Source organism: Lathyrus oleraceus, chromosome 2 (genome assembly GCF_024323335.1).
Source record: "Lathyrus oleraceus cultivar Zhongwan6 chromosome 2, CAAS_Psat_ZW6_1.0, whole genome shotgun sequence".
In the NCBI taxonomy this organism is placed as follows: Eukaryota; Viridiplantae; Streptophyta; class Magnoliopsida; order Fabales; family Fabaceae; genus Lathyrus; species Lathyrus oleraceus.
The window spans coordinates 7904906-7918086 of NC_066580.1; the positions used below are offsets into that span (position 1 = coordinate 7904906).

The window sequence follows — 13181 nt, forward strand, 5'->3', positions numbered from 1 at the left end:
TCCTCTTTCCAAAAATATAAATTTCATGAACCAAAACCTTGCCAATCAAAATGGCATTTTTTGACCTATTTCATTTAAAATTCAAGTTTGACCAACCATTGACTTTTTGATTCTTTGATTTTTTCACACTTTGGCCAATTGGGATTGGTTTCATATGACATTTGAAATTTGATCCAAGCCTAAAATCATGCACATACCATTATCATATCACTATTTTGGCATAAGGTACAAAATTGGAAACTTTGCAAATAACTTCATTTTAAGCAAAACAAACTTGGCAATTGATGTACAGACCAAAAACAGCAATTTGGTTGGTCATTTGCAGCCTGTTTGAGGCCCATTTCGTGGCAGGACTTTGCACCTCCATGTTCATTTTTTCCAAACTTAGCAATTGGCATTTTGCATTTCATTAAGTTAAGCAAGCTTACCATTCCCTAAACCAACCTTAAACAGACCTTTATAAACACTTTTCTGCTCATTTTCACAACCCTAGAGACTGGGAATCACAGCCACCAAGTTCAGAAAACGGTTTTCTCTCATTCTTGCATATTGGCTCGATTGGATTTTTCTGCCAAAATTTCCAAAGCCCTCGAGTTTTCCTTTGTTTCCTTCATCATCCATCATCATTGCAAGCTCATTCCAAGTGTAGAATACCAACTGGAAGTGAGGGATTTGTTCTGTTTTTCTTCAAGCTCTTACCATGGCAAATCAAGATTTGGACCTTCTCAAGCATGGCTGAGCTAAAGGGCTTCAAGCATCCTTCATTATCAACCCTCAACTTCATCTGTTTGCACTCACAACATCAAATCATCCCTGTTTCCTCCATTTCTTAAAAATCAAGTAAGTAATCGACCCTCACCATTTACCAAATCATGAGATGTTTTAGATAGGTCTTGGTATGCTTGTTTCACTGCAACTTGAATCACGTGAAATGATCAACCATGCTGTGAGAAATAGGAATTTCATTTTTTATGCTTGAAATGTGCTTTTCATCGATTTGCTGTGATGCTGTGGTTTTCATGAAAACTATGATTGGATTATGTATGTTTGATGCTTGAGGATCACAATGCTATGCTCATTTCTTGTTTCTGGGCATTTTGAATTTTTGAGCTCATGAAGGTGATGAAGTTGTTGCTGCTGTTGCATAAACTATAACTCTGCCCAGAAAATTCGCATAATTGTGTTTGGTTGTTGCTGAATGATGTTGCCTATACCAATACCATGTTGTTTGTGTGCTACAGTTTGAATTTCGTTTGATGACTTTGAGCATGAGTTGAATACCCTGCTGTTCATGAACTCCACATGTTTTTTTCCAGATTTCTTTCCATGATCATGTTTGGAGTATTGTTGTTAGATGATAGCGCCATACTGCTTGCCAATGCCATGATATCTGTTTAATGGTGTTGAGATTCGTGTGTTGATTGAACTTGTATGAAGATGCCATAGCCATGCTGCATAAACCCTAGGGTTTTAAAAAATTCAGAAACTTTGAACTCATTGGCCGAGTTACTGTTCCATTGGCAACAGCCAATGAGAACATTTCATTTTGTTTGCCAAAGCTGTACGTTTCAATTAGTGATGCGGATATTTACAATAATGCCATGCGCTGACTTTGTGTTGACCATTAAACCATGTCATTTGATCATGTTTCATCCAATTTATCACTCAACTTCAACAATTAATTTCTCATTCATTATTCATCCAAAAATCATGAAAATTTTTCCATCATCTTCACATGGATGTCTAGTATTTGATTATGATTTTTAATTAATTTTTCATTGGCTGGATTTTAATTGGCATGAAGTTTCTTAACATGTATGCACATTTGACACCCTTTGCCATTCCTTTTGTGAAATTGTCATGATGTATCCAATGATCCTGAATTTTTTTGTGAAGAAACTAGACTCATTCACCTTTGTTTCCATGTAGAGTTTATACATTTCTCATCTGTGGTTTGTGAGTTACAAATTTTTGAAGTAAGGTGTTGCATTTGGTGCTACATGAATGATATGCATTTTCCCAATTTTTGTTCACATGCTTCCTTACATCCAAATGACCCCAAATTTTGCATGAATGATCTCTTTCATGTCTAGTTTGTGTATGAATTTTCTGGGATTTGATTGTGCTGTTTTCCATTTATTTGAAAATTTTCTTCCATGCTTAGTCATTTGTTGACTTTTTGTGCTACACATTGCCATTTCATTTGGGAAATCCTCATATCATATTGTATGATCATGAAATTTCACATGTGCATACTAGACATCTTGAGCTTTGCATTGGTGTTAATTCCATTCATTTCTCATCTGTTTTCATTTTATTATGATTTTTTGAAGATGACACATGTTTTGTTGACTTCTTTGTGCACATTTGAAATTGTGTTGACTTCTTGATTTTATTTGACTATCTTCCCATGATCCAATTGAGCTGAAATTTCATATGCATGCTATGTTATGGATTGTGATTGAGCATGAATTATTTCATGATTTTTGGAAATGTTTATGTTTGAGTTTGAGCCAAGTCTTGCTGTTGACCTCTTTGTGCTCCCTCTTGCCATGTTTTGACTTCTTTGGTCTATGAAATGACAATGATGCATGATATAAACTTGAAACCAATTGTGCTAGCTTCTTAAATGTTTGACCTTGACTTTGGTTGACTTTTCTTTGCTGTTTTGACCTTTTCTTTCATCTTTGACCCTAGGCTAGTCCTAGTGGTCTTTTGAGCTTACAATTGAGTTAATGTTTCAGGTTAAGCACCAATGCCTCAAAGATCATTCAAATTTGATTGAGTTGGATTGTATATACCATATGCTAACCTTTGTTTTGTAGGTTTGACTCATGTGTTTGAGTCTTGTGCCTTGCACAGTTGATCATCTGTTTTGTTTGTGAATCCCATTCCTTTGCTTTTAACTGTTTAATTGCATACTGATCTGTTTGACCTTTTCAGGTACTTTAGTTGCTTAAGTTCTTTGAACTTGCTTGCTTTGCTATTTAGCATTTGCTTTGAGGTATAATTACTTCTTCTTCATGTAGTCTGGAGACCCGGTCTGTTATTTGACCGGGCAAACTGTCTGAAGTCCTCCTTAAGAGGCAATGCCTGTGTGTGTTTAAAATTGTCCCAAGCAGGAAAAGTCCTTCAAGTAAGGCAATTGGTGGAAGGTAGGGATAAGTAATCTATCCCCCACTATTCAGTGTGTCCTCTCTTTGCTCCCATTACATGGTTGAAGCATTGAGATAAAAACCCAAGATCAATCGAGTCAATAATGGGGAAAGAGTTCCATCTTTCTGAACTCCCCCACTTTCTATTATTTGATGCTCTCCCTGATTAGGGATAGAAGCAATGAGGCACACCCCTCATCTCCTATTCATCTGCTTCACCTTAGCCTCTCAATGGCAAGGTTAAGAGCAACCTTTACCTATTACAGTGGACTTTCATAGTCAAACCCTCTTGTGTGAGCCCCCTTGTCTTGGCTATAGAGTGTGCTGTTTGATATTCATTGATTGATTGATTGCTTCATGTGCACATGTTTGCTTGTATGTTATGCATTTATCATCATCAATTGCCATTAGTGCATGATCATATCATTTGTCTGTGAGACTTTTATTATTGTTGTTTGCCCATTGAGGACAATTGTAAGTCCATTGCTTTGGCATTTGCTCCTATGATATGGAAGGATAGAGTGTAAGACCTCATTGGTCACTCATATCTTCTGTTGCTTTGTTTGTATGTGAGGATACAGTTATAAGTCCCTGTAAGTTGGCATCTGTTATCCTATGATCATAATTTGATCTGTTTGATTTGTATGTGAGGATATAGTTATAAGTCCCTGTAAGTTGGCATCTGTTGTCCTGTGATCATGATTGGTTCTATCTGTTGTATGTGAGGTTGCAGTTATAAGTCCCTGTAAGTTGGCATCTGCTTTCCTGTGATCATAGTTTGTTTCATCTGTCTATGTGAGGATGCAATTGTAAGTCCCTGTAAGTTGGCATTTGCTTTCCTGTGAACATATGTTGCTTTTGTTCTTGTATGTGAGGATCCATTGTAAGTCCCTGTAATGTGGCATTGGATTTCCTATGAGCATATCTGTGGAGTTAACCTAAGTCCAGACAGATTGGCAGTTGACTTTCATATCTCATTTCTTGTTTTCTTCTGAGGAGATTAGTGTAAGACCATTGAGTGGCATCTGATATCCATTTCTGTTTTAGGAGACTGGTGTAAATCCATCTATTGGTATCCGGTATCCGCTTTTATTTCTTTGCCTGTGGAGATTAGTGTAAGTCCATAGAGTGGCCTCTGATATCCCGTTCTGTTTTAGGAGATTGGTATAAGACCATTGATTGGCATCCGGTATCCGCCTTTCTTTGCTTTGTTTGTTTATTATTATCCATTGCTATTCCAAAGGACACACTTGAATCATCTGCTATATGATTTCAAGAAGTGAACCTTCTAAGAAGTTTTACTTTCCATCTCCATCCATTCATCATTCATTATGTCCTAAACCTTTTCACACATTTACTTTCAAACTTGACATAGATATTGTGCAAACATCTTCATGCTTTCTAACTAAAAACCTGGACCCAAGTCCTTGACTTTTTTCAAACTCCATTTCATAACACTTCTTTTGAATCAATCTTAATCATACTTTGACTTCACTTTCATAATCACAATCAATTAACTTCACTCATTCACTTGTTTTGGCTTTGTCCATTGTTAATCTTTTCATGCATTAGCCATAGGTTTCAATTATCATTGTGGTTGATGTAAATCTTGCCTATCCTTAGTGAGTCGACAGTAAGACTTCCGTACTGAAAACAGGGCTAACCCCTATAGTACGTCGAAGCTATCCTCGCATGGTGGATGTTGTTTTTGGTCGAGTTTTCTCCCGTTGATAATGAAAAACCTCAGTGCTATTGTTTAAAACTGAATCCACCAACTTTTGGAAATCTTTTAGCCAAACTACGGCGTTTTGATCCTTACCTTTGATGGAAGGTACGTAGGCAGCGGGTTTATCCGTTCAAACCCAATAAAAAATGTATATTCTTTTCTCATCATCCCAATCATGTTTGCACAATATTTATGTCATAACAAATAACAATCTTTTACAACAAGTGTGAAAAGGGCTCCCTAGGAGTACCTAGGACGTAGTGGGTGCCTAACACCTTCCCATTGCGTAATTTACCCCTTACCCAGAATCTCTGATCTTTTTATTAGTTTTCTACGTGTAAAACTTCTTAGGCTTTTGTTCGCTTTTTAGCCAGTCCTTTGGATAAATAAAAGTGCGGTGGCGACTCGAAATTTCAATGTATCTCTTAGCTTATGATTTAATCGATAGATCATATAGCGACGAATACACCGCTACAAGAACCATAAAGAATATTAAGTTTATGTTCACACCGATTCAAATAATAATTACCCGAATAAGTACTAATACAATAATAAGTCACTAAACAATTATGTCGGTCCACCACGTCCTCTGATAGCAATTTGCATCGTCATAGCAATGGCCTCACCATTTGAGTTATAAAATCCACAACGTTATAAAAAAAAAGGAGTTATTGTTTACATTCTCTATTGATCAGTCATGCCAAGTGGTGGAGGCGACACTAGGAAGTCATTTGAAGGTCCAACAATATTTGACAGTCCGATAACATATAAAGGGTCGACTAAGGTAGAAGGGATGATGAGAGAATGCCATACCCTAAAGTAGGAATGTACGCGAATTCGGTTAGACCGAGTTTGACCTAATCTGTTACCCAACCCGTTCAAACTTCAATGGGTTGGATCCGTCGTCAAACCCGCAATTTCATTGTCAAAATCGACCCGAACCGACTCGTTCATCAATGAGTTGGATTGGGTTGGATTTGCGGATTGTGTTTCAAATAAAAAATATATTTTTATGATTTTTTTTGTCGGTTGTAAGAAAAATGTAACACAATTCATTACAATCATACTAATTTATAACACTCAAATTCAATGAAAGCATCATATAATATCTAATAAAACTCATCTACACGACATAACACTTTATAATAGTATAAAATTCAACAAGACACATTATTTCCATTAAATACATAAGTTGGAAATGATACAAAAGAAAATAAGAAATAACACTTAATCTTAGAATTATGTAAACTCATTGGTCTAGTAGTATTATTGGTGGAGAGTGTTTTTTTTTGGAAAAATTATGGTTATTAGTGAGATATTGATTTTATATTTTTATCTAAAATAATAATAAAAATGATAATAAATTACTTAAGTCACATCAATGGATTGGGTTAACGAGTTCGCGGGTTGCAAAACTCAAACATGATATCTGAGTCAAAACTATACGGGTTATTATGGGTTGGGTTGGGTAACCCGTAAATGAATGGGTTCGAGTAATTTGTGGGATGAGTCAGCAAGTTTGTGGGTCGACCCGCACCCATGAACACCTCTACCCTAAAGTACCATTGTGAGTACCCATCCGAACACTGCATATGAAATATGATAACCACTATATTTTCTCTAATTGCACCGACTCAACTCACCCGTTAACACATAAATAAATCCATCAACGCTAGATGATACAATAAAGTTTGGTTGTGGTATCCCTTGCACATAGTCAAACTGGAAGAGACGCCGCTAAAAAAGGTAAACAATCACCGCACTCCCCCGACGTATATAACTTGAAAGTAATGTAGTGTCATCAAAATCACAGTGCACTTGATGGTCTACGTATGGTGTTCATATGACATCATCGTGGGTGAGTGATTCAATCATACTCATATATTCCTCAAGATTGTTTGTGCAAGCATATTTGGTGTCACATCTAGTCGTTCATGGGGAACCTTCTATGATAGAACCCATATCATGAGTGTTACAATTGAAAGGGGATGTGTTCGTAGATTAAACACTACAATAAAACATACAATTCAAAACCACACAACTTATATAAAAATTTAACAAAAAAAGATAAGAAATATTTATATCTCTCATTGCCATAATTGAAAGGCAGCATGGTCACGGTACCATGTCAGCAATGCTAAGTCGAATGACCCTTCTTAGAACCCTTATGCAACCTCATCTCCCGTAGAGCTCAAATGATCGTCACCAGTATTGTGTTCTGGCAACACTGTGTGATTAGACACTTCAATAGGTGCCTCTGTATTAACATGATATAGCACCTTAACATATACCTCGTTATCATTGCCTCTACAAAACCCTTATACGAAGGAGAACTTGTGATCCATGATTCTCTTTATTCTTTCTATAGTGAGAACCAATGAGAGCTAATCTACATGTCTTGATACACAATGGACCATCACCAACATTATATCTCACTCAATCTAGGGATAATGTTACCATCTCTTCCTCTTTGCCTCACTAAAAAAATATTTTTTTCAGAAGAAAAAAATAGTTAATTGAATTTATATAGAAATCATGTTGCAGCTGCATCCCATACAAACTTTATAGAAAATCTGATGAGACCCATGCATGTATATCGATTTTTCCCAAAAAAAAATTGGTGCTACTCATGCATTTATTTTATATCGGGTTTTTCCTAAACATTTAATGCCACCCCATTCATTTATACCCGTTTTTTTTTGTTTTTTTATTTTGGTATCCAACCTTGAGACCGATTAATTCAATGGAAGCACACACACCGACTACTAGTGAAGATCCACTTAAAGTCGGAATAAAACTTTGTATTGACTTAAACATAATATTGTTAGCACCTAGCAAGACTTCAACATGAGACCTTGAGAGAAGCATACTCTCAGGACCTAAGTATTCACCAACAAGACAACCATAATAATGAGTTTTTCCATAAATTTGATGCCACCCACTTATTTTATATTAGCTTTATCCAAAAATTCGATGAAAACTTAAATTTTTACTATCGATTTTATCATATATCTGATATATGCATAAAATTCGCACATTTATATCAAATTTGTGTAAAAGTTTTGAAATATATGACAAAAAAATGCAAATTTACTTGTAAATATCCGTCTAAGTCTGAAAAATCCAAAAATTTACGCAAGATTTTGAAAACCATACAAATTAATTAAACTTGACAATTTTATTTATTTATAAGTTAAAGAGTAATATAGACTTAGGAGTGTTTAAAACCGAATTAACTCAACAAAAAACCGTAAATCAAATCAAACCAAATTGAAACCTCAAAAAAACCCATATGATTCGGATGTCTTTGGGTCATTTTTTAACAAAACCGCGCGGTTTGGTTTGGTTTGCGGATTATATTTTACAAACCGAACTAAACCAAACCAAAAGTGCATTATGTTATAACTCAAACTTTACTTATCCTACATCCAATCCAAAACTCAAACCTATTATGCTTTAACTTTACAATTATGAACAATTTTATCTTACTCACACTTAGGATTTCAGTTTCAACCTTTTTAAATATCTTTTAGTAGTATCACGCACTTTTCTCATCTTCTTTGTCATGTACGTCTCGCTTTTTCTACCATAATATCTTCTCTTTTATGGTCTTTCTTTTTCATCTTCTTATATTTATGTTACTATTTTCTCTTCCAATTATATTTTTATTGCATTTTTCTTCTATAATCTCGCATCTCTTATGTTCTTTTTTTCATTTTCTCTAATCTCTTCTCTCATATGTTTTTTATGTTTTATTATAATGTCTTTAATATTATTTTATGCTACTATTTTATATATGTATTTTATTCCACTTTTGACTAATCTAATTTTTTTGTATATTGAATAAGAATTTTTTGTCTAAATATGATATATTTAGATGTTATTTAGTAATGTATGAATGAATAAACAAAAAATAATGTTTTTTTCTATAGATGACTCAATAAAATCATGTTAAAAATCGAACCAATCCAAACCGCATTGGTTTGATTTTATATTATTTTTAAAAATCAACCGAATCAGACCGAATTACATATTTTTTTTCTCTTGCGAGTCGAATGATTTTTATCGTCCAAACCGTCCAAACAATAGATCAAACACCGTTATATATAATAATTCCATCTAAGGTATAGAGATGTGAGATGCAACTCATGGGTGCCCACTATGAAATACTTCACAGTCGCCATGTAATTCTTATATCTCCATTCTTCTAAATTTTCAGTTCTTTGCTCTACCTCGAATCCCAAACCCCTACCATTAACATTGGCTTTGGATACTCAACATTTGGCACTCTATCAATTGACACAAAATAGATGATTAAAACTTTCTCTCAATACCCCTTTACTCCATAAAACTCTTCCGAAATAGGTCTCCTCTCATTATTTTCGGAATATTGTGGTTAATATCGGAAATAATTGGAAATTAAAAAACATAAAAATACACGTGTCTTTATCGAAAAATTCAGAAGTTCCAATATGTATTTGCAAGAGATTCCAAATTGTCGATACTTTTATCTTTGTTTCAATAAAAGAAAGTTATTTTTAGAAATTTCCGATAAATACTCCTAATTTTCAGTACAAGGTGACATACTTTTAAAATATCATTTACTTAATGGTATAACGGTAAAACTATTATAAATGTCAGAGTATTATAACTGAGGATGGCAGGTATATCGTTTACACCGGTAAGAACTCATCACAACAATACGATGGATTGGAAAAATTCATTTCAAAATTAAAAAATTCCTAATCTTCATCTTCAATGAATGCATACACAATTTAGTGCATTTACACCAGTAAGGACTCATCACAATGAATTTCAAAATTATGATTCCTAATACAATTCCCTTAATGACAAACTTTGCAAAATGGGGAGAAACTATGATGTTGTAATATTTCTATGTTTAATGAAACAATGATTTGAATAAAATAAACAGTTATTGTTACATTTCAAAACTAAGGGCTCAAAGTTAAACACGAACTTACAAGACAATATCATTACTGGTCCTCCATACCCTGACAAGTTTGTCATAGAATGAGCAAGTGGCCACTACTGGTTTACTTCTCCCTTCAATGAGCTTCACTTCTCCTTTCTGCCAGTCTGCTCCATATGCAAGTGAACCATGCTTCTTGTATGTTTCCAACACCTCAGCTTTGTCGCCTTTAATACCAACGATCGCAAAACCGTTGTGCATACAGGCAGCCAAAACAAGGCCTTGAATGTCGCGATGATGCTTCACCCTCCAAACACCTCCACCTAAACTGATTGAAGTTTCATCAACAGGTTTTGAGATTGATCTTAAATCCCAAACCCTCAAGAATTCATCATAGCTGCCAGTTAATAATCTATTTGGGTCATGAGGACTCTTTTCAATGCTAGTAACACCCATTTTGTGGACTTTAGAGTTCTTAAATACAAGATTGGAAGGACTGTCTCTCAAATCCCAACAACAAAACTTACAATCGTCAGAGCCAGTATAGACCAAATTTGGCTGGTGGATATCAAAAGAGGTTGTCCAAAGTTCAAAATCATGTGCCTTCCACTCCTCTTGTATTTCCAGCTTGGATTCAAGAAGAGAAACAACAGAAACACGGCCATCAGAAAGCCCAACTGTGATCGATGTGGATGAAGGATTCCAATCAAGGTACAAACACATTGAGTTACTGATCTTTTCGCTTGTAATCTCTTTTAAACAAGTCCCTGTCGTTGAATCAATAACAATTTTTTAATACAATGTAACTCAGCAAAGGAATGAATCGCAGCTCTCTGTAGCAAAATATAAACTTAGAAACAAGATAATATGATGGTGTGATTGAGTCCATTAATAAATGCCAGTATCTCCTGACAAAAATGAAATATTTACACGGAAAGGCATGTGTCATTACTTTATCTAGACAGAAGAAACTTTGATATGTGGAAGGTACTGCTTAAAGTTTAACTGTAAAGTAGGAGGTTGTATTTTGTAATGGATATTTAAATAAACAACCAATCCACCTGAAAAAAGGCCTAAGTGCATATCCAGCTTGTTATAACGAAAAAAATACTCGTACAATACTATATAAGGAAAAAAAAAAGCCTTTCAATTAGGAACCCAACCTGATATAAGGATGTTTGTTAGTGTCATGATGGGATTTTTCGGACTTTAAAAATATGTAAATGTTAAAGTTTGGCATTTCATACTTTTAAAAAGCAGTTGACTGTTAGTGAATACATTTCTTCTGGTGATATGTAGTGCTTTCCACTGCCAATTTATCAAGGGTAAGCAGTATTGTCAATCGCGGATCGCAGAAAACAACAGTTTATTCGAATTCCACTTAACTACAGTGCTATAGCGCCTCTGTAGCTACTATTAAACAACACTTGGTACTAAATTGTGTATTGCGGAACAATGGTGATTTGTTTAAATTTTGTTAAGCTAAAGCCGCTATTTAACAATACTGATAGTAAGTGCTAAAGATTTTTTTTAGACTTCGATCAAGCTTGTAGTTGTACTCACCGGTGAAAAAAGTGTTATAGAAATGAAAGAATCAAGGGAGAAATCCATACCTTGTACTCCATCATAGCAACCATCCAGCATCTTAATTCTCAAGTATCCATCAGCATCTGCTTGACCTAAAAAAGGACCCGTGTTCCCTGAGGGTGGATTCCACTTTATGTCGAAAATCCCACTAGTCTCCTCACTATAAACGGTGTCAAAATTGTCTGTGTCCCCGTCAACATTGAATAGTGATATGCTTCCACATCTAGTGGGCTGATCACCTTCTTGTAGTGTGTAAGTGGATGCTGCTAAAACATTATGGTGCCCATTATGTGGGCAAAACTCAACAGCATCTGCATTACCTTCTAAATAGCAATGTGCTACATCCATGCTGTCTAAATAACTGCAGGTTATAACACCACAAATAAGAACTTAATTCAAAATAAAATGAGCAAGAATGAATATCCTATCAGTGAATGAAACATGAAAACTGAAACATAAAAACTATAAAGAGAGGATTTTTTTTTCTGCAGGTTTCACTTTTCACACTAAAATTTACATCCCCCACTTGTCATTTTTCACAGCATTGCTTAGGTCTACATAATTGGAACTTAGGCCTACATATTTGGTACTTAGGTCTATCTAATTGGTTCACAAACCTACTTTAAAACTTTTTGTATTCGAGTATTCAATGAATGACTTAAAACTGACTTCTGAAACAATAAGCATGAACACGAATTTATATGACGCCTTTCTTGCCATTAACTATTTTAACTAAGACACTACATCCCACGGTACATACATTGTACTCTCATGAATCTGAAGTACTAACATCATAGTTAAGTCCTTATCTCATTCACAACTAACCACCAATCCTTCATTCCAAAAATCACCAATTTAATACACAAACAGTACGTGTATACCACTACAAACAAAAAAAAATCATTTAATATTCAATCCAAATGCTATCTGTCACCAAGAAAGACTCAAATATAAATCAACAACATCTAATTAAATCAAAGCACAAATTTTTGCGTGCACAGTTATTCTAAAAGGAAAACCCACACAGAACATTTTACAAACACCTTATATGCATGTAAAAAACTGGAAAATTTTGGAATGCTCACCGTGAAGAAACTAGAAAAGAACAAACGGTGAACCCTAGTTCTTAGATGTTCCCCTTTCTTCCTGGAGATTAAAGTAGAGATGAATCTATTTTGAAGAGGGAAATGATGGTGGGGTGGAGTTGTGAAGGAGAAGTGTAGGTGATGGAGAACAGAGGTGAAGATGTTGTGGAGTGAATGTGACTATATCGTATATCCCGGTCAAAGGGAATGTAAATGTGATTTTTTTTTCTTCTAAATTTAAGGGGAATACAATTTTTAGTTTCACCTATGTCTTTTTTGAACTTCAATGACGTATCAAATAAATACACAATAAAGTCTTTCTGAAATAAGTTATGTCAAAATAAATAAATAAATTAAATTATGGAATCTGAATGCAACGGAACACATCATCTCATAATCAAGAAAAAACAAAATTTAAAAAAAAATTGGATTTCAAAATCTGAATTTACCTTACGGGGATGGTTTGGGTGAAAGTGTTAATGATATATGGTTTAAGGTAGAAGAATAATCTCAAAGATAGAGTTTAGATTGTTATCTGTCATATCAGTCTCCACAACATTTGAAACACAACTTGCTCCTTTTCACCAACAACTTCAGAAGCAAGGTTGGTAGTAGCTTCTAATACAACTTTTTCTAGTACATTATAAGCTTCAGCTTCAAAGGCACATTCAATAATAGTTATAGCTTCAACAATCTTC

General features: G+C 34.7%; 1 protein-coding gene across 1 annotated transcript; it reads right to left on the reverse strand.

The window, feature by feature from the left end:
• Nucleotides 1–9604: 9604 nt before the first annotated feature.
• On the reverse strand, nucleotides 9605–12729 carry LOC127117575 (uncharacterized). The gene is made up of 3 exons (XM_051047637.1): nucleotides 12484–12729; nucleotides 11425–11759; nucleotides 9605–10578 (listed from the first exon to the last, which is right to left on the reverse strand). Exons 2-3 carry the CDS (start codon nucleotides 11744–11746, stop codon nucleotides 9860–9862), a joined length of 1041 nt encoding a protein of 346 aa, XP_050903594.1. The 5' UTR covers nucleotides 11747–11759; nucleotides 12484–12729; the 3' UTR covers nucleotides 9605–9859.
• Between the last annotated feature and the right edge of the window lie 452 nt (nucleotides 12730–13181).

Excerpts from the sequence above, each read along its gene's own strand:
- LOC127117575 (XM_051047637.1), bottom strand. The coding sequence starts at position 11,746 with ATGGATGTAGCACATTGCTATTTAGAAGGTAATGCAGATGCTGTTGAG. Across the intron at positions 10,579-11,424 it reads TTGCTATGATGGAGTACAAG|GGACTTGTTTAAAAGAGATT; the intron begins GTATGGATTTCT and ends ATTCAACGACAG.